The 25573-nt window shown below is 41.8% G+C and overlaps 1 protein-coding gene across 5 annotated transcripts in view; it reads right to left on the bottom strand.

Annotated features, from left to right (window-relative positions):
- KCNQ5 (potassium voltage-gated channel subfamily Q member 5) overlaps positions 1 to 25573 on the bottom strand; it is a 370992-nt gene that overhangs the window by 93910 nt on the left and 251509 nt on the right. For all 5 annotated transcript variants that reach the window (XM_044422148.1, XM_044422150.1, XM_044422152.1 and 2 more), the window contains exon 2: positions 14836 to 14926. In XM_044422148.1, coding sequence (XP_044278083.1) covers positions 14836 to 14926 — 91 coding nt within the window. The remainder of the gene's footprint in view (positions 1 to 14835; positions 14927 to 25573) is intronic.

Here is a 25573-nt window from a genome sequence, read left to right as displayed (position 1 = left end):
ACTTCCTTCAAGGAGGGTTCCAGGAGCGGGGCTTCTGCTACAGATATTAAGGGGCAGGTGGGCATACAGGGGAAAAAGGTGTTCCTTTAGGTATTCTGGTTCCAAGCCATTTAGGGCTTTATAGGTCAATACCAGCACCTTAAATTGGGCCTGGACTTCAACTGGAAGCCAATGAAGCTGGTAGAGGACCGGCGTTATGAGAATAGCGACCAGCCCCCGACAGCAATCTGGCAGCTCTGTTCTGAACCAATTGACATATCTTTAAGGGCAGCCCCATATAAAGCGGACTCAAAGCGCCGCCGGCGGCACGGAGAAGCAGCGCTCTGGACAGGAAACACCTACCCCGCGCTGCAGGAAGGACCTTCGCGCACCACCGCCTGCACGCTGCTCCCCCGCGCTGCAGGAAGGAAGGACCTTCGCGCGCAAACAGCTGCACGCTGCCGCGATGCGCCGCCAACGGAGGCCAGTACCACCGGCCAGCACGCAGGTCCGGTTCGGGTTGCCCCACCCCCCCACACAGGTGAGGGTGTGCGGGACCAGGCGGGGCTTCGGAAGCGCCCTGCGGCCTCAAAGCGGTGCCGGCGGCCGGGGCCGGCATTTGAAGGGTGATGGCCAAAGGCCGGTCGCTGCCGTTTGGGGGCCGAGTGGGGGGCTGGGCTGGCCAGGGGCTTTTGTTGAAATTGACTCGCCTGCCGTTGAATATTAGGGAAAAGGGAATTTTTTTCCCTTTCTTCTCTTCTTTTCTTTAACTGCTTTTATAATTTTATTCTGTTTAATCTGTTTTATGGAGTCATCCCTGGCCATGTCGATGTTTATGTTTCCTGGGGAGCGCGTGGGCGCTGCCATCGGCGTGGTCATGGGCAATGGATGTAACAGCGGTGGGGGCTTAACGTGTCCGCATAGAAGAAGGAGGGACAGATGGCTGACACCTGACCCTCTTTCTGGTTCTGCTCCCAGCCAGAGGGTGCCAGGTAGCCTTGTCAACCGCCCCTCAGGCCTGACGGTGCTGCTGCTCAATGCCAGGTCGGTCAATAATAAATCTTCCCTCATCCATGACTTGATTGTGGAGGAGGGGGCCGACCTGGCTTGCATAACGGAGACCTGGGCAGGAGGGGGGGGGATGTTGCCCTCTCTCAACTGTGCCCGCCCAGGTATCTGGTTCAGCACTGTTCACGCCCAGAGGGGAGGGGAGGGGGGGTTGCTTTGGTTTACCGAGCCTCCATCTCTCTCACAGGACTTCCGGTCCCTTCAAGGCCAGGGCTGGAGTGCCTCTACTTGGTGTTGGGCGAACGAGACAGATTGGGGATTCTGTTAGTGTACTGTGCACCCTTCTGCCCAACAGTCTCCCTATCTGAGCTGACGGAGACCGTCTCGGACCTGGTGTTGAGGACCCCCAGGATGTTGGTCCTGAGGGACTTCAATCTCCATGCCGAGACTGGTCTGACCGGGGCGGCTCAGGACTTCACGACCTCCATGACGGCCATGGGGCTGTCTCAACATGTCTCCGGCCCAACCCATGAACATGGACACACTCTGGACCTGGTTTTCTCGACAGGGCAGGAAGAGGGTGACCTGAGGGTGAAAAATTTATGTTTGACTCCCCTGTCATGGTCAGATCACTTCCTGGTGAGGTTTGTGCTCGAGAGTGACCTCTCCCTCTGTAAGGGTGCGGACCCGATTGTGTGGGTCCGCCCCCGGAGCCGGATGGATCCGGATGGATTCCTGAAGGCCCTGAGGGAGTTTCCGGCTGACAAGACTGGTGCTCCTGTCGAGGCTCTGGTCGAACTGTGGAACAGGGAGGTGACCAGGGCTGTGGACACGATCGCTCCTAAGCGTCCTCTCCCACCGGGCAGAGCCCGCTCTTCCCCTTGGTATACACCTGAATTGCGGGCGATGAAGCAGGTTGGGAGACGGCTAGAGCATAGGTGGAGGAAATCACGGGATGAATCTGACCGAACACACCTGAGAGCCCACTATCGGGCCTATGCTGTGGCAGTGAAGGCGGCGAAAAAAGTTTTTTTCCGCTTCCATTGCCTCCTCACAATGCCGTCCAGCGGAGCTTTTTCGAGTGGTGCAAGGCCTGGTTTGCCCGGGTCCTAAGGAAGATCTGGTTCCACCCTCAAAGGCCCGCTGTGACGACTTTGCCAGGCATTTCAGGGAGAAAATTGCTCAGATTCGTCACGAGCTGGACTCCACTAATGAATCAGAGGTTTCTGGGGAGACGCCAATGCTGCTGTCTGGTCCAGAATTATTGGATGAATTTCAGTTATTGCGGCCCGATGATGTGGACAAGGTGCTTGGACGAGTACGTCCCACCACTTGCCTATTGGACCCTTGCCCATATTGGTTAATAATTCCAAGCACGGGATTGGGACCTGGATCTTGGAAGTGGTTAACACTTCTCTGAGGGAGGGTCGGGTGCCTGCCCCTTTAAAGGAGGCGGTAGTCCGACCGGTCCTGTAGAAAGTGTCACTGGATCCAGAGATGGTCACTAACTATAGACCTGTGGCCAACATCCCGTTTCTGGGCAAGGTGTTGGAGCGGGTGGTGGCGGGACAACTCCAAGCACTCTTGGATGAAACTGATTATCTGGACCCATTTCAGTCCTGCTTCAGACCCGGGTACGGTACTGAATCTGCCTTGGTCACCCTGTACGATGACCTGTGCAGGGAGAAGGACAGGGGGAGTGCGTCCCTGTTGGTTCTTCTGGACCTCTCAGTGGCGTTCGATACCATCGACCATGGTATCCTTCTGGATAGGCTAGCGGGATTGGGGGTCGGAGGCACTGCTTTGCAGTGGTTCCGCTCCTATCTCAATGGTCAATTCCAGAAGGTAGTGCTGGGGGACTATGGCTCTGCGCCATGGCAGCTATGCCATGGAGTACCACAGGGCTCCATTTTGTCCCATTTGCTGTTTAACATCTATATGAAACCGCTGGGAGAGGTCATCAGGAGGTGTGGGCTGCGGAATCATCAGTACGCTGATGATACCCAGCTCTACCTCTCATTTTCCACTAATCCAGGTGAGGCAGTGGCTGTGCTGAACCAGTGCCTGGCCGAGGTAATGGACTGGATGAGAGCCAATAAACTGAAGCTCAATCCAGACAAGATGGAGGTCCTGTTGGTTGGCGGATCGGGCATTGGAGAGGGTGGATTTGACCTGGTCCTGAATGGGGTTGCACTCCCTCTTAGGGACAAGGTCCGCAGCTTAGGAGTACTCCTCGACCCGGAGCTCTCACTGGAAGCTCAGGTGACAGCAGTGGCGAGGAGCGCTTTCCTTCAACTTCGGCTGATTAATCCGCTGCGCCCCTACCTGGAGTATGACTGCCTCGCAACAGTGACACACGTGCTGGTGACTTCCTGCCTTGACTTCTGTAATGTGCTTTACGTGGGGCTTCCCTTGAAGACGGTCCGGATACTTCAATTGGTTCAAAATAGAGCTGCCAGGTTGCTGACGGGGACGGGGTGTTATGTTCACATGACTCCAGTCCTCCGACAGCTTCACTGGCTTCCCATTGAAGTCCGGGCCCAATTCAAGGTGTTGGTTATGACCTATAAAGCCCTAAACGGCTTGGGACCTGGTTACCTGAAGGAGCGCTTACATCCATATATGCCCGACCGCCCCTTGAGATCTGCGGGAGAGGCCCTTCTCCGGGAACCCTCCGTGAAGGAAATTAGGAAGGTAAGTACTCGGAGGAGGGCTTTCTCTGCGGTGGGGCCCAATCTATGGAATGTGCTCCCCAGAGAGGTCCGCCTGGCGCCGTCGTTATTTGTTTTTCGGCGCCAGGTGAAGACCTTTTTATTTAAACGTCATTTTAATTGTTAATAATATTTACTTATTTATCTGGCCAGGGCGACTTTTCTTTTCTTTTATAACTTCTTTTATATCGTTTATATTTTTTATTTATTTTATATTATTAATTTTAATTTTATATTGTTATTTTTGTATTGTATTGTGTTGTAAGCCGCCCCGAGGCTTCGGCAAGGGGTGGCATAAAAATGTTCTAATAATAATAATAATAATAATAATAATAATAATAATAATAATAATAATAAAGCGTGTTACAGTAATCCAACTGAGAAGTAACCAGAATGTATGTCACTGTTGCAAGGCAGTGCTCGTCCAGGTAAGGACGCAGCTGATGGATCAGCTGAAGCTGAAGGAAAGCGTTTCGCGCCACAGCTGCAATCTGGGCCTCCAGGGACAGCTTCAGGTTGAGGAGCACTCCTAAGCTGCAGACTATGTCCTTTAGAGGGAGTGCAACCCCATCCAGGGCAGGGCCAAAATCACTTGCCTGAAAACCTGAACCACCTACCAAGAGGACCTCCATCTTATCTGGATTGAGTTATTGGCCCTCATCTAGCCTATTACCTCAGCCAGGCACCGGTTCAGGACAGCCACTGCCTCACCTGGATTAGTTGTAAAAGAAAGGTAGAGCAGGGTGTCATTGGCATACTGGTGACTCCTCAGCCCATACCTCCTGATGACCTCTCCCAACGGTTTCATGTAGATGTTGAATAGCAAGGGAGACAAAATGGAACCCTGTGGTACTCCATGGCAAAATTGCCATGGTACAGAGCCATAGTCCCCCAGCATCACCTTCTGGAATCAGCCACCCAAATAGAAGCGAAACCACTGCCAAGCAGTGCCTCCTACTCCCAGAGAGGCCAGTCTATCCAGAAGGATACCATGGTTGATGGTATCGAAAGCCACGGGGAGGTCCAGGAGAACCAACAGGGATGCACTCCCCCGTCTCTCTTCCTGCACACATCATCATACAGGGCAACCAAGGCAGTACTGTAACCTGGACTGAAACTGGTCCAGATAATCAATTTTATCTAAGAGTGCCTGGAGTTGTCCCACCACCACCCGCTCCAACACCTTGCCCAGAACCAGGATGTTGGCCACTGATCTATAATTGGCGGCCACCTCTGGGTCCAAGGACACCTTCTTCAAATTGGCCTGATCACTGCCTCCTTCAGAGGGGCAGGGACCGGACCCTCCCTCAGAGAAACGTTAATGGCCTCCTGGACCCAGGAACCAATTCCGTGTTTGGCTTTGGTAAATAGCCACGAAGGGCAAGGGTCAAACAAGCAGGTGGTAGGGCGTACCAGTCCAAGCACCTTGTCCACATCAGGCCGCATCAACTGGAACTCATCCAACAATGATGGACCAGACGGGGCTCTGCACACTTCCCGTAATGGAACTTTATCAACTGTGGAATCCAGCTCGTGACAAATCTCAGCGATTTTCCCCTTAAAATGCAAGGCGAAATCATACAATGGGCTCTCAATGGTGCCACTGGATCTTTTTTAGGACCAGGATGTATCAGGCCATGCATCACTCGAAAGAGCTCCGCTGGATGGCATTGTGAGGAGGCAATGGAAGCGGAGAAGAATTTCTTCTTCACCGCCCTCACTGCCACAGCATAGGCTCAATAATGAGCATGTAAGCGTGTTCAGTCAGATTCATCCCGTGATTTTCTCCACTTGCGTTCTAGTCATCTCCCAGCCAGTTTCATTGCCAGCAACTCGGGTCTATACCATGGCAATGAGCAGGTTTTGCCTGATGGGAGAGGACGCTTAGGAGCGAGTGTGTCAATTGCCCTGGTCATTTCCACAAATCAGAGTGTCAACAGGCGCGCCAGCTTTATCAACCGGAAAATCCCTCAGGGCCTTCAGGAGTCCATCAGGATCTGTACGGCTCCTGGGGTGGACCATCTTAATAGGGTCCACACCCTTACAGAGGGGAAGGTCAGGTCCGAGCTCAAACCTCATGAGGAAGTGATCTGACCATGACAAGGGAGTCAGACACAAATTCCTGACTTCCAAATCACCCTCTTCCTGCCCCGTTGAGAAAACCATGTAGGTCATAATTTATGCCTTTATATTACAAAAATTAACACAGTATAAGTGCAGCCTAGCCATGTTTAGACAAACTCTTTTACAACTCAGCATTCCCCACCTACAGTTGTAAGATTTCATTTTTGTCTAAACATGCATACAATGGCACCCTTAGGCTCCAATTCTATATGAGGTTTCTTGGGAGTAGACATACATAGGATTGTACTCAAAGCAGTTCAGTAACTGCTACAGGGGAGAGACTTATCGATGGAAAGCTTTTCCATTTATTCTGCTTCATACATCTGTGTGGCAATTCTAAAAGGACTCTGTGGGTGGTGGGGGGCAAGGAAACTCCAGTTCCATTTTTGACATTTTTGAGCACTGCTTTGTATTTATTTGCTTTTAGACATGAGGAGGGATGTATTCAGGTTTTAGGTATTCTATTTTAAAATATGGTCAGCTATTGTTGCTTTCTATCAGTATTCTGTCCCTTTTTTGGTTTAGTTTGAATTTTGCATTTGTATTTATCCATGAGCCACTTTGGATGAAGTGGCATAGAATAAACTGTAATATAAAATAAGGAGGAAACACTATGGGACACAGGATGGTGCTCCTTGTGGTGGTGTTCCAGATCCCAGATGGCCATTTTTAAAAAACTGGGATTGTTTAAGTTAGGGAAAAGAGTAAAGAGAGACATGATAGAGGTGCACAAAATTATGCATGGTGTGGAGAATGTGGATGAGAAGACATATTTCTCCCTCCCTCATAATAGTAAAACCCAGGGTCATCCCATGCACCTAATGGTGGGAGCTTCAGGACAGATAAAAAGAGGCATTTCTTCGCACAGTCCATACATGAAATGCGTAATTCACTCTAACAAGATATTGTGATGATCACAAATTTGGATGGCTTTAAAAGGGTATTAGACAAAGTTGTGGAGGAGAAGGCTATCCATGGCTACTGCATTACTCCTTCCAGTATCACGTGCAGTCTGCCTCTTATACCAGTTGCTGGGGAATGCAAGTGGGAGGGTATTGCTGCTTGTGAATTCCCCATGGGCAGCTTGTTGCCCACTATGGGAATAGAATCCTGGGTTAACTGGGTCTTGGTCAGATCCAGCATTCTTCTTATGTTCTTCTGTCTCCGTAGCAACCAATTGGAGAGCCAGGTAGAATGTAGTTACATCTGGGGGTGGTTGCCACACTGTGTGTGATGAGAAAATGGCAGGAAGACAGTGGCAGCAGTAAATTTAAATAATATCTCGTGTGCCAAAATCCTGCTGATGCATATTGTCTGAGGAAAGATTTTTCATTCTTGCCATCTTGGCTATAATCTCATTTCTGGAGATGAATGGAAGGGTTCCCTTTTAATATTTTCTCTCAGCTCCTTGGGGGTCAGAGCAAAATGCGAGTTCTCTTTCCATCATAACTTGACAGCATACCCAGTCTTTTGACTGATACCATCTCCTATAATGCTTTGCCGTTCTCCCTGCAGTCTTTTCTTCATGTTTTAGGACTTTGCAGAAAGTACATTTCTTCAAAGTTAACTGAAATGCTACTTTCCCATGAAAATTATCTGCATAAAGGCCATTTCATTCTTGTGTCTGATTCAGTTTTGATATTTAAAACTGTTGCTCTGATTCAGTGTGGTTGCAGCAGTTTAGTTTACTCAGTTCAATACCTTTGGATATTCTACACTAGGTACTTCCCCCACATTATTGCAACTTCTGATTGACTTCATTGCATCCAGCATACTTACCAAAATCTCTCTCTGTGTGTAAAACTATTGTAACAGGCAAAAAAATCAGTGATGCCTTAGAAATGAAAAGACCTCCACTATACCGTACCCTGTGTCTGTCTGGAGAGTAATTGCTCTAAACAATGTACTAGCAGCACTGGATTATTTCATTGTTGCACCCCATTTGTTCTTTAAAAAGTATTCACAATTTCCCATGACTGGGTTTTATTCTCTACTGTAGAATTTAAAATTATTCCTAATTATTTAAATGGAGAAAATGATGTGTGTAAAAATGTTTTAAAAGTCCCAAGTGCCCCCCGTCACTGATTCATTACTGTTCAATGCATTTAAGAAATGTAGTGTTTGAGGGGGAAAAATATTCAGTTAAGGAAACTTTTGGTGGGTGAAGACACTTTGATGACATTTTTCATGCACTTGCTCTGTCAGATGTCTTTTGATTATCCCAGGCCTGAAAAACTAAGATATTTGATTTACTATAATTGATAGCCAGCTGGTTGTCCAGGCAGAAATTGGCCATAGTATAGTGTGAGTTTCATTCCCACTCTTGCACAAGGTAAAAACACAGCATCATCTGCATACAAAAAGATTGGCGGGTGGTAAGAATTCAGTTTAGGGTGGTGGAAATGACTGTGTCTTTGCTGGAGAGGTAGCTCATGTAGATACAAATTAAAAAGTTCTGGGGCTAATATACAGCCCTCACAGATACCTTTTGTTACTGGAATTAAGTTGGTATAGTTTCCAGTGGCAGGGCATCTAAACATTAACAGAAGATGTGGAATACAAAGACGATTTTTTTTTAAACCTTTTTATCCATTTTTGTCAACTCTTTTTCTTGCCTAGAGTAAACACTTTATGGCTCACGGAATGGTTAGGCCTCTGCAAGGATATTAGCTGCCTCAGAGACTCTGCCCTTGTGGAAGAGGTGTGATTGAAACCTCACTACATTTCTTATTCAGTCATTTATATTCTTTTATAAGAGCAAACTTTATATTGCTTTTATTGAGTAGGTTCCCATTGTTCACATGATTTCCATCTGCCATATCTTTTGGATGGCAGCAATAGGTATGTCTTCTTGTCTGTGGTAGCGTTTATATTCTGTGCCCTTAAAATTAGACAAGCATATGTTAAAATATTTCTGGGGCTAAGCCTCAGCAGAGCTGTTGATATATATTGATATATTAATTTGTTTTGCAAAGGTGCCTTGGGGCAAGTAGGTGCTCTGATTTTGGAACAGGAAGAGGACATTTCTATGCTTTGGGTTGGTTCACAAGACTCCATCCTATCTTTTTTTCACATGGCTCAATAATTGTGACAGCAATATACTATTTGAAATATGTCAGAATGAAAGGAGTATCAATTTCCTAGATAACACACTGGAGAAGGATGGCTGTACATTACACGTTGATGTATAGAAAACCGAAAGATAGAAGCTTGTACATGGCGTATGATAGTTTCTACCCCCATCCACCATTTGACCAATTTTTAAGGAACTGTAGGAACTGTTCTTCAATATGGGTTTTTGAACAAGAGGCAAATTTATTACAGAACTAACTAAAGGAGAGAGGCTGCCCTTCTATTGTGATTGAACTAGCAAAGAAAAAGGCATACCAGAAAAATAGGGTATATTTCATGAGTGGACATTGGTCACAACATAATGAAACACTGCCCTGTAGTCTTACACATGAAGGGAATACTAAAGAACTTCAGAAAGTATTAAGAATTTTTTGTATTTAATTGAGGACTGACTGGTTTCATTATACAAACTATGTATTACATTTAAGAGAACTAGGAATATAAAGGATTGACTATGAAACGGTAACATTCAGCCACCGTTATGCTCAGTGCAGCCTGTCCTTCTAGGTGCAAAGTCACCTGGTGATCACCTGTGTGGACAATGTGTATATTTCAAATGCGCCACAAGCCAAACTTTTATGAACCCAGCAGACAATATATGAGATCAATCTTCTACTTGTAGTAGAGCACAAGTGATGGATGCAATTAATTGCCCTTGTGCTAAAATATGTGTGGGCCAGACAAAAGCCGCTTAGGAAAGGTATGAACGAATATTTCAGCAATATCCAAAGTAGGAGAACAGGTGCTCCTCTAGTTAAACATTTCCTAAAAGCCACTCTGTTTTCTACATCACTCAGTCGATGAGATGAACTGATCTTTTGAGTTACTGAAAAGTGCATGTATCCAACAACAAATTGCCTCTTAGTTAAGCTTTAAAATCCAAAATGTACTCCTCTATGTTTTTTTTTTTCCCCCAAGGGACCGAACAAAGCTATGGACTATTAGTCCTTTTTGTAAACTTGGTAACAATCCTGTAAGTCTTTTCCACATCAGTAACGGTCTAGAGGAGATCAAACATTATCATGTAGTGCCTCCTACAGCCAATTAGAGGCCTGCTTATTAGGATGACTTATGCCAGCCTGCACAATATTTCTATATATTACAAATGTTCTTTTAGTATAGCACATGTCAACTGAGTGATTTTGTAGACAATAAACATCAAACTTTTTAGTGGGGACTATGGGACTAATGAGCATTCTGTTTTTTGGCATGGGAAGCCTGGGATTAGATGCTATTTTTGGGTTGCAGGTTTAGATCCTGAACAGGGCTTTTTCATCTTTCCTGTTTAGTTAATTCAATAGAGCATTCTAACAGCTGAAGGTAAATTTCAAGAACATCTGTTTGTGATAAAGAGGACAATGTTAATTTTGATAATTATTGAGAAGCAATATGGTATAGGGGGGCTGAGAATACAGTTTACAGTAGGAAAAATACAATATGTGGGCTAAATTTTCATAAGAATTTCAATGGAAAAAATATACAACTGTAGGGAATTGTGGGAGGATAAAGGGTAACACAACTGTGGAAATCTTGTTATTAAAGACTATACCTCACAGATTGCTAATGCTGCTAGATGGCTTTTTAGACACTATAATCTCAACAATGCCAATAATGTTCATGTTGTTTTGGTTGCAATTTCATACAAATTCCATTATATGTTGAGCACATGTCCATTTAATATGGGCTATCCACATGTAAATGTATAATTTGCAGTTTATAACGGATTGGTTTTTATCTGTTATGTAATACCTTCATTATTATAAATTAGTAGCCATGTTCTATCTTTTTAACCTATTATGTATTATGGTTAAATGAGTGGAGGTTTTCTTCCTTCATCAGTATATATAAATATAATATGAATGTTTATATTTTTGTCATATTTCTTGCTTGTGCAGATTTAAGAATGGTTAAGATTTTAGTGTAATAAAAGTTTAATAATACATGTTAAGTTTAAAGATATGAAGAACAATTTTAGCAATATATTGTATAGAAGTTGATGTTTCCCTTGTTTTTTGTTTCCAAATGCTTTGGAATGGTGCATGTTTCTATTTACATCTAGATGAGGTAAGATATTTTGGAGTTAAATCAAATACCTGCAATTTTATGTGTTTGCATAAAATTTTTCTGTAGCCTCTGAAGGAGGAAATCTACATTTCCAAATGCTCATCGCAATATTACCACCCCTGTTTTTTTGGCATCCAAGACATTATTTACATTTTTCCCAACATACTTTACAGTGTTTCCTGCATCTTTACTTGTGTGCTTTCTCACCCCATTTTCTCACCTCTCTGTTTTAATACCAAGTATCTGAGTAGTCAAGTTACATGCCAAACTTTTTTTACAACATGTCACAGAGCAGCAAGTTATACTAGCATGTTTTCCTCAGTACTTAACTACTGGTTTGTCCATGCAGTATATGATGTACTCCTTAATCTGATATTCTGAATCTATTTTCCCCTCTATATTTTCATTTTTTCTAGACCACTTCTACATTGTTTTTGGCGACTGCAAATATATTACACTATTGAGATATTCATACTCAAAGCTAGCAGCAATATCACTTTCACCAGTGGGAGTAGCTTCAGTGCTATGGGACCTGTTTAGCAACATCTTTCCTCCAACTTCTTTTTTAACCCTTTGACAGGAAGAAGAGATTTGCAGACAGGAAGTCTGTAACTACCCTTCATTTCTCTCTCTTGACCAGGTGCTTAATCAGCCACCATGTTCATCTGCACAGATGTAAACCCAGTGCTATAGGACCTGTTTAGCCACCCAATCTTTTTATTTCAAAAGCTGCAAACACCAAAAAGATTCAAGCTTATAAACAATCCTGAACATATAGATGTAAAAAAATGGTGAACAGAATGCACAGCCTAGCAAAGTAGAGATGGGTGAGAAATTTGGCAAGTTCATAATTGTATTCAAGAGTACCCAAATTGCACCTTCTGAGACTGAACATGAAACAAAATGCACCTCATATCCATTGAAATACATTAAAATTAAACAGTCCTGTAAGAATTTATATTAAAGCTAAACAAAGGAGAGAAATATTAATAATTTCAAAATCAAAGCAACAATAAAAACCTGGCAAGTGCAGGTGCTTTCAAAGATAGAGTTAATGCTTTACTTTAATACACCCCATGGAATGAGGTGCACTAGAAAATAAAAGCTGGTGGGGGCAATTGACTGTAACTCATTGAAAATATACCCAAATATTTTTATTTAGTTTTGCCCTGATAGCTGGAGTCTTATATTGTACTCTGTGTATTTAATGCTCAGATGCTTCATAAAGCTACAGAGAACCAGGGAATGTACACTTTGCTGGTCCTAGGCACTCTTTCCTTCCCATTTGGATTTGCACTTGAAAGACACTATGTGCATGGAAGGCAAGCTGTAAGAATGCACAATTTGTGATGCTGAACAGCAGCAGTGATCATGAGCATGTCTGTTAAGACATAGGCCTAAATCTCTAATTTCTTGGCTTTGTGGTGCTTAAGCCACCAAAAGAGATAGCCTTAACTAGTCTTCTGCATCAGAGGTCCCCCCCCCCCCACCACTGAATTCAATGTTGAGGTAAATTTAAGTATCAGCATGTGGAGATGAAAGATGAGGGACTAATGTCAGATCTTACTTCTCTTTAAGCTAATTTCTTTCAATTTATCTTAAGGAGGTTGTTTTGGTATATTTGGTCATTTTAAAATACTTTCTGATTCAGAGATCACAACACTAAAATTGTTGGTCCAAAACTAATAATTTTAATGCTCTTGGAAATACCACAGAAGAGCCTAAATATTGTAATTACCAGAACGTAGCTCGGGAAATTAAAACAGTGGCACCCCAATGCAACAAAAGGGATTCTTATATAAAGGCAGACTTTCACAAACTATATTTAAGCAATTTACTAGTTCATTAGGTCATTAAACCCAACTGGTTTGCTGTGAACTCACTGAAAGTGGGAAAACACTTTTACTATCTACAGTATGCAAAAATTAAGGTCAATATAACCTGAGATGTCACAGGAAATGTTGGAATGTATCAGATTTGTTTACTGATTCCAGCCTTGACTTTGGTGTGGTTTGTGAGGTGTGCCCTAGCTCTTCACATGGCATTGGAAAAGAGCACCATGGTTAAGCTACAGTGATTTGGTCTTCCAGAAAAAAGTAGAATTGGAACACCTTCCAGAAAATTTGGTTGCGGGAAGTCTGCTGGAGCTAGAAGAAGGGAGCATGACCATCTGGAGAATTCCTGGTAAACTGGATTTTCTCTGTGATTCTTAGGTTCTGCAACCCTGCCTTAAGGGAACCTCTTCCTAGGTAATGAAGTTATGAACCCACCCTTGTTCCCTCTCTATGCTATGGGTCCTGGCTTAATGCTTTAATGCCTTTTACAGATTATGTACATTAGTAACAATAGTTCCTAGCAGACTGAAAGGGATAACAAAGCTATTATAAATAACTGTGAGGACAGCAAATCCTCCTGGCAATCACAAGCTATTACAACCCTAGTAAAATTTCTTCCCACTTCTGAATAACCAGTATTTAACTCTACATCCATAGCAAATGTAGCACTAGCTTGAGGTCCTGCAGTTACCAAAGACAGCAAAAGAGGATGGATAGGATTAGGCAGGCTGAGGCCAGAAACACAGTGAGAAGGTTCCAAAATAGATTTCCTCTCTCATAATTTACTGATGGACAAAAAGGCTGTTTTGCATCTGGCACGCCTCAACAATCCTCCCCTTCCAATCGCTTCCTGATTGGTCAAATGTGGAGCATGTGATTGGGTCATGTCAACAGGTTGTTCCTTGTTGCAACTCGATGTAAGATGGTGTGCCCTTCTGCCTCCATCCCCAGCTGTTGTCATTATGTGCTGTCAAGTCATCTCTGATTTACAGCAACCCTATGAATATCCTGTCCTTCACAGCCCTGCTCAGCTTCTATACAATCAAGACTGAGGCTTCTTTGCTAGAACTGATCCATCTCACATTTGGTCTTCCTCTTCTTCTGCCTTCAACTTTCCCTAGCATGATTGTCTTCTTCAGTGACTCTTGCCTTCGCATGATGTGCCTGAAGTATGATAGTTTCTGCTTAATTGTTTTCTTTCTATAGCTCTCCTGTAGCACCATGCTTCTCATGCATCAATTGCTTCCGGTCAACTTTCTTCACTCTCTACCTTTATACTCATATAAGATGATCAGGAATACAATAGCATATATTGGAACACTGCATAATGCTAGATATGAATTACATACATTTTTATAAGCAGGATAACAACAGAAGAGTCAGCATTAGGACATTTTAGCTGGCAATTTATCTCCTAGACTTTGAGGAACAGAATGAAGAGACTATGGTGACCACATGCCAATATAGTAAAAAATATTTTGGTCCATGACAAAGCTTTACACATTTTTCTTACTGCATTGCAATTATGTATGTATTTGTACCTGTGGATGTGGTACCCTTCCTTAGAATGTTTAAGCAAGCAAAATTTGAAACAAGAGCTACCCCAGAGAATCTCAATATTTTCTTCCTCATCCTTTTTTTCTGTGCTGGCAGGAAGAGGAAGGAAAAGACCCCTTATAGGTCACTGATTGTCCTTGTAAGGGGACTGCATTCCTATACAAACTGTACACAGCTGAAACTGGTACATTATATCATGCCTGAATAAATATGAAAATATAACTCAGTCTACAATCCCAAATACCCTTACTAGGAGGGCAAAAGGATGAGAGTTACTTCTTAGTAGACAAGCATAGGATTGTGCTGACTGTTGTTTCCCCACTTCCAAATTAAAACAATACATCACAATTTATTCTGTTGGGCATGTACATTATATGAAATACATTTAATATCTAAATTCTTTTGTGTTTATAAATATCACTTACCAGAATGAAGAGGCAATTAGTGGCAAGCCAGGTATGCTCAGGAATGGTAGAAAATACTGACAAAATCAAGCAACCAAACACAAGTAGAAAACTGAAAGAGAAAAGATACAAAAATTAAAAAGTTAAAAAAGTAGAACTTTACATAAACTTGAAGTATGAATTGTTTGTGTGCCTGATACAGTATGATCAAATGATTCATAAGTATGATTATGGACAAAACAATGTTAATAGAATCTTTAAAAATCTACAAATACAATCCAATTCAAAGGATTCTTGCTCTTTATTCAGTAGGAAATGAATTAGGTAGTTCATATTCCATTGACACGTACATTCTTAAATCACAATATATGATTTTATTGTTTGAGTAGATTTTGTAAAATAACTATTTAAACCAGATATGGAGAGAACATACCTGAGTGGCATGTGCTTTGAGAAAACAAATTATGGTGGAACAAAACAAGAAAATTGACCAAAGGGTTGCAATTGAAAGCAAAATGAAGAATATAGTATAGAGTTGCTGAAGTGTAGTTATAAGAACTGAAGGGGAAGGTTTCGGGAAAGCAGTGACATTTAAGGTTTTTTTTTTTAAATAAAGCTGATAACAAAGGAGACTATGAAAAACTACTTTAAGACCAACCTGCAATTAAAAACTTATAATAAAAACTATAGATGATCAAAAATCTATTGGCTGCTTGCATGTGTGTCTGATTAGTCAATTTGGAGTATCAGATTGAACAACATATGTCAAGAGACTTGAGAACATATGGATGCCTTTAAGAATCAAAAGCTGGAATGGACTACAAGCTGAAGTGGATATGTTTAAGTACAGTGGTACCTTGGCTTAAGAGCTTAATCCGTTCCAGGACTCCAGTCATGACTGAAATTGGTCGTGAGCCAATTCAAATTTCCCCATAAGATTCAATGTAAATAAGAATCCCCTCTGTAACTTTTTTTTAACCACAAAAATTTGACGCAAATGACAAAGAACAACAAACATCACAACCATCTCCCCCCCCCACCCCGAGCATGGCCATCTCCCCCCTCCCAGCATGACCGCGATTGCACCTGTCATCCCTGCATGAGCGCGACCATGAACACAGCCATAGACGGGCAATCACGGGCGTGGTTGGGGGGGGCGTGATAGGTGTGATAGAGGGTGTGCTGGGGTGGGCAGATGGGCATGATCGCAGGCACACTGAGGGGGGAGATGGGCGCGATCGTCACCCAATGCAGAGTTCGTGACCTGAGGCAAAATTTTTCATAAATTTCAGTTCGCGACCCGATTTGGTCGTGAACTGAAGCGTTCATGAGCTGAGGTTCCACTGTACATGGGTGCAAAAGAAATAAGGGAAACTATTGGAAACTAATGCGATTTTTAAAAGAGGTAATTATCAAAGCCTTCAATTCATTTTGTATTTAAAGCATAGTTGACAAAAATGGATAATCACCTGTGCCTTCAATGTTACACCATCTATATAAAATCATCACTGCAAAGACTGCATGCAATGTACTGTTTGTCAAATCAGTATTCTAAAGAACATTGCCTGGGATGAATATACAGGTGAAGATGAAGAAAACACCTACAACTTCCAGCATGCCCTGAACATCAGATTTTCTTCAGACTTGTGACGTAGGTTAATTGACTCCTTTTTCTGAACCTATGACATTATCATAGTATATATCATAAACAATAGTCCTTGTTCTCAGTTTCAGATGTCTTTGTGTAAGTGCTGCTTTGAAATGCCTAAATCACTTTAAATGTTTTCCAATTAACTATTTGTATTCAGCATATATATATTGTTGCAAAATAAACTGATTCAACAACACTCAAGTTTTTGAAAGAGCTTTCTACGGTGCAGTCCAAAAGCATAAGGCAGAGGCAATTTATTGTGCCAAAATGCAGAGGTAAGAGGCTTGATTGACAAAATAGCTTAGAACAGACCCTGTGAGTACTGGGCCAAAGCCTTGTTGCAATGTGGCATTGGTTCTGTGAGTAATCACATAATATGCCAATGAGCTGAGATTCATGATATATAGAAAGGTCCAATTGTTTGAATGTACATTCTAGAATCAAAATATCAGTTTCAGTTGTACTTAAAGCTGAAGATGCACAAACATATCCTACAGTTCTCTTGTTATCCTATTATCACAGGCAAACTTTGCAGTTAATAAAGGAAGGGATTCAAAAGCAGGCCAAGCTATGTCTTTGGGTGGGTTCACACAATCACAGATAGAAAATATTATTTTCTCTCCGTGCATGAGCAAGTTGCAATCTGTCTAGTTAGCATAATTATCCTTGCTGGGCACAGGTTGTCGTGACATCTGAATCTGGCAAGGGTGGATAACTGGGAAGCTTTACAAACCACCCTGAACACTCAAACAAGTCATAGCTTGCAGGGTGGTATGTAAAGCACTCCAGCTCTCCATCCTTGCCAGGTTCAACACAACCCGTGCCTGGCAAGGGTAATTATGTTATTCAGGTGGCTTGCAAATAGCATGTTTGAGAAGGGAAAAAGAACTGTGACTTATTTTTTTGTGTGATTGTGCAGATCTTATCACTGAGTGAATGCGGAACCAGTTCACACAACGCAAAGGTTATTAGTGAACTATATGACTTATCATCCACTGCTGTGTATGCCAGCTGAACCCATAGCCTGTTATAAGGTTGCTGGGTAGTTTGGTAACCATCCCATCCACCCATCCATACCGGTTTTGGACATTACAACAACCAACACTGAGCAAGGATGATCAGGAAGATGGCATGCAATTCAAACAAATTTGGATTTGGTAAACAAATTTCTCAGAGTACATTGAAAGTGTATGAAAGTTGTACAGTTAAATGAAACACATTGCACTTCATAAATAATCTGGCACCACATTTTTTCAGGACAGACATGGAGTTGTATCCGGAACCATTGTGCCGCCAGGGCAAGGATTTCCTCTGGGGACTCTCCAAAGCAGAACTGGGAAATGTGTGAAAAAAAGGACAGGGAATTCATGTTCCAAAAGCAATATCCTTCTACTGGAAGAAACATTACCATTTCCTACCACTGTGTAGACAAAAACTGTCTATGAAAGAAATTTAATTTAAAAATGGAGAACTAGAGGCTAAACTGGTCATGTCACATATCAACAGTTTGGACCTATGGCACACATTTTTGCTATACAGGTGCACACTTGGAACCACTGACAGCCCCTCCAAGGTATTACTTGGGTATACTGAAGTGGCTGAGGGGATTGCATAAGTCAGCTGTCAAGCCTGAGATTTCAGGAAAAAGGAGAGAGAGAGCGAGAGAGAATAAGGGAGAGTGGGAAGCCACTGCAACCTCAAAATGGCTTGCAATTGTGGTTGGGCATACCCAGCCATTGCCAGTAGCTCTTAAGTGCTATTTAGGCATTTGTGGAACACTTGGCTTTGAAAATGACCCATAGAAGCTTGGAAAGAACAGTTATGGTTTGGGGTTGGGGTTTTTTTCTGGGGTTTTTTTTGCCATTCTTGTCAAGAACTAGCCAATTCCTGGTGTCCATGGGTTATGAGGATGGGTTGTTACCCTCAAACAAGCCACCCTACAGGAAACTGGTCCAGGTTCACATGCCACAAGAACTCTCCATGGCTTGTCACCCGTGATGGGTTGTCTTGTTGTATGAACCACATCAAAATGAGAATCATTGGCTTGGACAATCGCTTCAGTTAATATGGTTTCTTAATTACCTCAGAAATACCTAAAAAGTTAAAACACCAGCTAGCTTAGGTTTAGGCTCCTGCTCTGACATATTCTTTTGGAAAATATTTTCAAAACAGTGCTCTGTTGACACTGTGAAAAAGAATAGCTTTGATAATGCTAGCTGTGAGGATTAAATTTTCCACCATTTACACTTTCAATGTGGCTTGTTTATTCAAGTACAATGAGACACGACAAAGGCTATTATAATTTGTTTTAAATGTTTTGACAAAAAGTGCATAGTGTGTAAGTATGGCTTATAAATTTATATTGCAAACAAATTATTTTAGCCTTCTGCATGATTACTACAGAATGACCGTAGGGGCCAAGACCTTATGAAAGCAAGGAACATTTGGACACACAGAAAAGAATGCAATAAAATAGGTATCTTTAAGTGTGTGAAGAACAGTTTTAAAATATGGGTTTTTTCAGTTTGAGATTGTGGCAACAGCATCTTTCCTCTTGTTATTTAAGTTTTTTGGGGAGGGGCTCAACTCTGAGCAGCATTAGATCAGCCCAAATAACTCAATATTCACACCTCATATTTATTTTGTTATGTTATTTCATATGATTTCATGTACTAAGGTGGCAACATTGTCTTCATATTTTATAGGTCCTAATATTGTCAATGAAGGCAACACATCACAAAACATAAAAAACAAAAAGATGGAATCCCTAATTAGATTTAACCCCCCCCCCCCACACACACACAAGATGCAAGTAAATGTTACAGACCTGCTGTTAATTGATATATTGGGCAGATTTGCACAATATGACAAATCACAGTGGTTTCTTAAACAGGATAGTCTTTGTGTTGTCTGAATCCTGTAATGGTATTTTAGCACCCCATTCTATATTTTCCAAGTATCTATGGTTTCTGGTTGTCCAAACCTGGCATCATGGTGAGGGTTCCCAATATTGTTTTTAGAAACTTTGTTCGTACAACCACAAAAGGGGTGTGCTCCTTAATCAAACACATGTGACAATCATATTATCATTAGCTGAGGTTTCACCTTCGAACAAATGCCAGGCTCTTTCTCATTTGAAGTATTGTTGAGCCAAGTATTCCCCATCTTGTATCAATGCATTTGGTTTCTTTTTCTAGGTGCAGAACTTGGCATTTGTCCCTACTGAATTTTATTCTGTTGTTTTCACCCCAGTACTCCAATCAAGATCACCTTGAACCTTCTGTCTGCCAGTGTGTTAGCTACCCTACCCAGTTTTGTGCAATTTGCAAATATGAGAAGGGTTCCCTTCAGTTCCTCATCCAAATAATAAGAATCTTGAAGAGCATTGGACTCAGGACTGAACCCTGCAGAACCCTTCTTACCTCTCCCCAGTTTGAGAACGTGCTATTGATGACCACGCTTTGAGGAGAATTCTGTAGCCAACTGTGGACCCACCTGATAGTTGTTCCAACTAGTCCACATTTTTCTAGTTTGCTAATCAGGATATCATGTCAAAAGTTTTGCTAAAGCTGAGATAGACCACGTCCACAGCATTCCCACAGTCCATCAGGAGGTTACTCAGTCAATTATATTTGCCCATTTTACTTGTGTGAATCTTCTCAACCTCTAGGTTTAACATTCATGCAAAATTTGTATAATTGTCTAAATTGTCACATTTTAAGGTTAAAACTAAGGATAAATTATTATTATTCTCAAGTCATTTAATCGAACTGAAACTGGATATGGCATTTACAAGCTGTACAAAGTGATAAAATACTCAATTGTAGATGTTCTCACTCCTGAAACAAATGTAAGTTCACAATTTCTGTCACTGTCAGCACTCCCATTTAAATTCAAATTTGTTTACAAGTTGCATTAGAGCATAACTGCACCCTTATCATTTTTGCCTAATTGGTATAACATGGGCCTCCTCTTATTCGGGTGGATTTTGATAGAATTAAGAATACAGCATGCAATATTTTCCCTTTTAGGGCACTGGAATCTCTTGCCATGATGACACTGGATCTAGGATACAAATGGTTAGCTCAAAAATATATTCTTCTCGTTTTATTCTTAGTCTGCTGCTTTAGACAAATATAGGGCGAGTATACTTTATTTATTTAAAACATTTCTATCCTGTCTTTATCTGGCAGACCTCAAGACAGCTTACAAGCAGAGCATAACAGTACATTAAAATATGAATATAATATATGAAATATACAATAAAATAATTCTAACATCAATTATCAATAAACTAATTGATATGAAATGAAAAATCAGGGCAGTTGCTAAGTGTAGTAAGGCAGTAACTCTAACTATGTTTGCCATACTAGTTGAGAACAACTTAGCCAAACCTCATTTTGTATGTTCCCCCTCAAGTCTAGGTTATACATCTAGAGAAACTATTATACACAGAGAAACTATTTAAAACCAGATTCTTTTTGGTCCAGGTCTCCTGTAGCAGCACAGTATCATGCTTATTAAAAAATCTTGGAAGCTAAGATCCACAGCTTTATGCTGCCAGACTTCTATATCCCTTAACAAAAGTCTTTGCTAACATGGGTTTTGTTGGCACCTTTTTGTCATGTCAATGCAGGTAGAGATTCCACGCCCAATAAAGAATTCAAGTAATTTGCAACCACTTTTCCATCCTGTAAAGCTTTATTTTTCCATGTATAAGGTGCTACTTTTTCTTAAAAACATTTACCCAAAAATGGAGGTGAGTCTTATACATGGGGGGCCAAGAGGAAAACTGTGGGTATGCTTGGGCGGGGGGGGGGGGTCTGGCATGATTGTGTGTGTGGGGGGGGGGGGGGCGAAGCAGCATGCATGGGCGGGGGGGCGGTGAAGCGGTACGCACATGTGGCAACAGCTTGCTCGCTCAGAGATCGGTAGGAAAAGTGGGGGGCATCCTATACATGGGGGCATCTTATAGACAGAAAAATATGGTACTGTCTGTTTTTTTTTTACTGTACTGCTTATCCATGTTGTGCAATATAATATCAAGATCTCTCTGCTGCTTGGAGAAATTTTGAAAGGTCTTATCCTCAATTCTCTCCAATTCTTCCAAAGGTGTGATTTTTTTCTGCTTTGAAACTTGGTCTGTTTGGACATTTGAGATTGCGATCACTGTTTTCTTTATTCAGGAATCGGCAGGGACAGTTTGTTTCAGTTGTGAACCAAGTTCATTTTCCTGCAGGAATCTCATATCCAATTGCAAGGAGGAGCATGTCGAAGGAGCCCTGTTTCCTAACCTCCATGAAAGCCCCATGAAGAAAGTAAGCTTGCTCACCCTATTTCTTTAATGCAGCTCAGAGTTTCCTGTTGCAGCCATGCTCCCCAGAGTGCCTAATCCTTGCTCTGGCCTGAACTTTTCCTACTTCCTGAACCTAGGGTAAGGAGCGGCGTTGCAACTAGTGCGACAGGGAACTACACCTCCTGTGCATTGGTTTTCCCCTCGTTGCTTCTGTCAGGCTGTCCATGCCTTGGGACTTTTCAAAAGGCAAAGCCAGCTGGTTCCAGGCTTTCTTACCCAAAGTATCCCCCCGTTTCCAGCACAGCCTCCTCCTTTATTCCCTTGTCTCAACTGCTATGCCATCCACCCCAGCTGTTCCTGCCCCAGCCAATAATCCTGTGCAGCTGCGCATGCATAGGGTCCCATGCCTTGTTCTGCCTAAGAACATTCTTGTCTAAGAACATTCTGCCATCACCATCGACCCATTTCTGCTAGACACCAAGGGAAGATGGGTGGCCCCCTCTACCTCTTCACATTAATGAAGTCATGGTGTCCTTTCTTGTACAGTTGTCAATTATTATCAGAGTGGTTATAATATTTTTAATCTGATTGTCACCTGATGGATTGAGTTCTGCTATAGCTGTTACTTCTCTACTCTGTCTCCAGGTGGCTCAGAGAATGGCAACTAAGGAGAGGGTCTTTTCTTTGGTGGTCTTCCATCTTTGGAACAGCCTTCCTGCTGTGGCCTGTCTGACACCAAATTTGCGATCTTTTCAGCAGCAGGTCAAGGCACCCCTCTATGTGGAGGCCTTTAAAAATCGTCTTGGCCATGCAGGGGGCTGAGGATTATTCTGATAATTCTTCTTACAGGTTCTTTTTATTATATTTTACTGTATTTTAAAACTATTTAAAATTAATTTTAATGCTTTTAACACTGTTGTTTTATCTTATTTGAATTGTTTTTTTTTTGTTTTATGCTTTGTTTTAAACCACCAAGAGAGCTCCATCTATGAGGTGATCTAGAAATGAAGATGATGATGATGATGATGATGATGATAATTATTATTATTTGTGTTCTACAGATATTTCTAAGGCAACCTGTCTTCTCCCTTTTGCACATTCTATATATTTAGATAAGATGGAAACGTCTAATTCATGAAGATCCTTTGTCTGAAGTACACAATAATTTCTTTGTTTGGGAAGTTGGCAAATCTATTATTAGGAAAAAAAATTCATTAACATTTGTTCTTCCTTCATAAAATATATCTTTTCATTTAAGGAAAGATCTCATAATTTACCCTCCCTTATATAATTTTGATGATAATGTGATGTTTTGAGTTCTGGGCTCCACATTATAGGAGAGACACAGCTAGGTTAGAATTGGTTCAGTGCAAGGTCACAAGAATGATAGCTGGGTTGGGAGGAATGACATATGAGGAGAGATTGAGGGAACTGTGTCTTTTCAGCCTGGAGAAGAAACAACTCTGAGGGGATCTTTTAGCAACTTATAGGTATGTGAGGGGATGTTGTGTGGAGGAGGGCTGTGACCTGTTCTTTCCTGCAGTGGTGGGCATGACACATTCTAGTGGGGCAAAGCTCAAAGAACCAGGCTTCAGGTTGGATGTCAGGAAGTAGTTCCTGACATTTAGGACCATTGGGATATGGAATGGGCTCCCAAGGGAGGTGGTTGAGGCCCCATCAGTGAGGGCGTTCAAGGAAAGATTGGACAACCACATCTCCAGTGGAGATGGCTGGAGCTGGGAATCAGACTAGATGGCCCGGGAAACCCCTATTTCTTGCTCAAGAGCCAAGAACAGCTTCTTAAGCAGCTATCTTCTGTTCTTAATATATATTTCCATATTTGTTTTACTTTTGATGAACAGTGTCTGGAGTGGCACAATATTCTCAAAAAATCTTGAAATTAATTCCACAATCACCTATAATATCCCTAAAGACCATGCTAAATAGCCTTTGATCTACAAAAGTAACCACTGCACAGCACAATACATTGCATGTGTTATATGTTCATAGTAGTAAACAGACCCTGATTTATTGTGTTAATCTTTCATAAATGTTGTTTTTTTCATACTGGGTTAATAAGCCTATGGGTTCTGGATAATTGTTCATTACCAATTTGGTGATTTAACATTTTTTCACTAGTAGAACAATTCTTTGAGGAAGCGCTCCCTTAGATAGAATAATAGTCTGAAAATCATGTATATCCAGAAGTTCACACTGCATCTTTATTGGTGTTACTAAATTTTGATGTACAAGGATATCAAGTTTAGTTCTCTGCATCACTGTATGGTTTTCCTCAGGATATTTCTTGCTTTTTGCTTTTGACTATCATTAGGATTAGGTATTTGCTTTGACTTTTTCCTGTTGCTTTGCTCATCTTTCTGTTTAGGGTCATTTTCTGAAAAATCAGGAGGGGTTTTTTTTGTATTTTTCACACTTTGAATTTAAAACATGTTCTACTTTTATTGCATTTGAACTTCCTTTCTACTATTTTTAGTTCCTTCCATTCTACCTTTTGTTTTACCCACTTTTCCACATCATTTAGAAGCTTATCTATTTGGCTGTTTAACTTAACCATACTATTTACCAATGCTCTTAGAAGATTATTACCTATAGATAAGAAAGATTTAACATGTTCCATGACCTTCATCAAAAATAAAAAAAATAAAAAATCCATCCTTCAGCTGGCAGTCAGTTCACACAGGATTTTTCTTCTTCAACAAAGGGCATATTCTGAACAGCTTGCCCTTTATCTTGGGCCAGCTCTTGTATTTGCTTGAAAATGGCATCATTTAATTGTTGATTATTAGTAGTTGGCTGTGTTGGTCTTACAAACAGTATCTGTTCAGCAAGAGCCAGGCTGTCAGCAATGTTTTATAATATACGAAGGTTAGGGCAGTGATGGCAAACCTTGTAGAGACCGAGTGCCCAAAGTGCAATTCAGAGCCCACTTATTTATCACAAAGTGCCAACACTGCAATAAAACCTGAGTTTGCTGACCACCAGCACAAGGGGGCAATGTTCCACAGACCACCAGCTTTTGGCCAGCCTTGAAAAAGGCATCTGGGTGTATTTCCTACCTTTCCTACCTTCTGCTAAAATCACAGTCCAGGCAAAACCCTAGCAGCTCACTGACCAGCCATGCAAAAACTCAGGAGTCATGGTGCCCTTAATCTTTCTAAATATGCGCATGGCTGCTGGGGTGATCACGCGCCAAAAGAGAGGACTCTGCGTGTCTCTCTGGGCATGCATGCCATGGGTTTGCCATCACTGGGTTAGGGTATTCCCTAATATTTTCTTTATAAGCCATAGTCCAGTTCAAAGAGGGGTTTGGAGGGCTTAAAGTCCTCTCCTTTTCTGCATCAGCAGACTTGCTATTCTCAAAAAATCGAGTAATTGCCAACCAAAGCTGTGTAGCAATGGGGACAGCATATGAAAACAAACAAACAAACAAACAAACGTGTAATTCCTAAAGTTTCATAGTCTTTTCTAGCAAGAACCATATCACTTGTTTTAAGTTCCAAATGTATACACCCAAACAATAGATACAAATTTTCAAACAGTTCTGGTAGGTTGCCTAGGGGTCCCCAACCTTTTTGAACAAAACTGGGAATCTGAAAAACTGCTGTGAGCATTTCTTTGGTGCCTAACTTTTGTGTCTATTGGATTCTGTCATGTCTCTTTAAGAAGCGATTGTGTAATTCAGATAATTGCTGGCAGTGTAATACAGCCAATGCTTCTTTTAAACGTATTTTTGGCAGTGTCTGTTAGTTGCTTCTTTTTGGGGCGGGGGAGTTATTACACAGAAAAATTTT

This window comes from Varanus komodoensis, unplaced genomic scaffold (assembly GCF_004798865.1).
Source record: "Varanus komodoensis strain SLA01 unplaced genomic scaffold, ASM479886v1 scaffold12, whole genome shotgun sequence".
Classification (NCBI taxonomy): domain Eukaryota; kingdom Metazoa; phylum Chordata; class Lepidosauria; order Squamata; family Varanidae; genus Varanus; species Varanus komodoensis.
The sequence above is the reverse complement of the archived record's forward strand: the minus strand, read 5'-3'. Positions and strand labels throughout refer to the sequence as shown.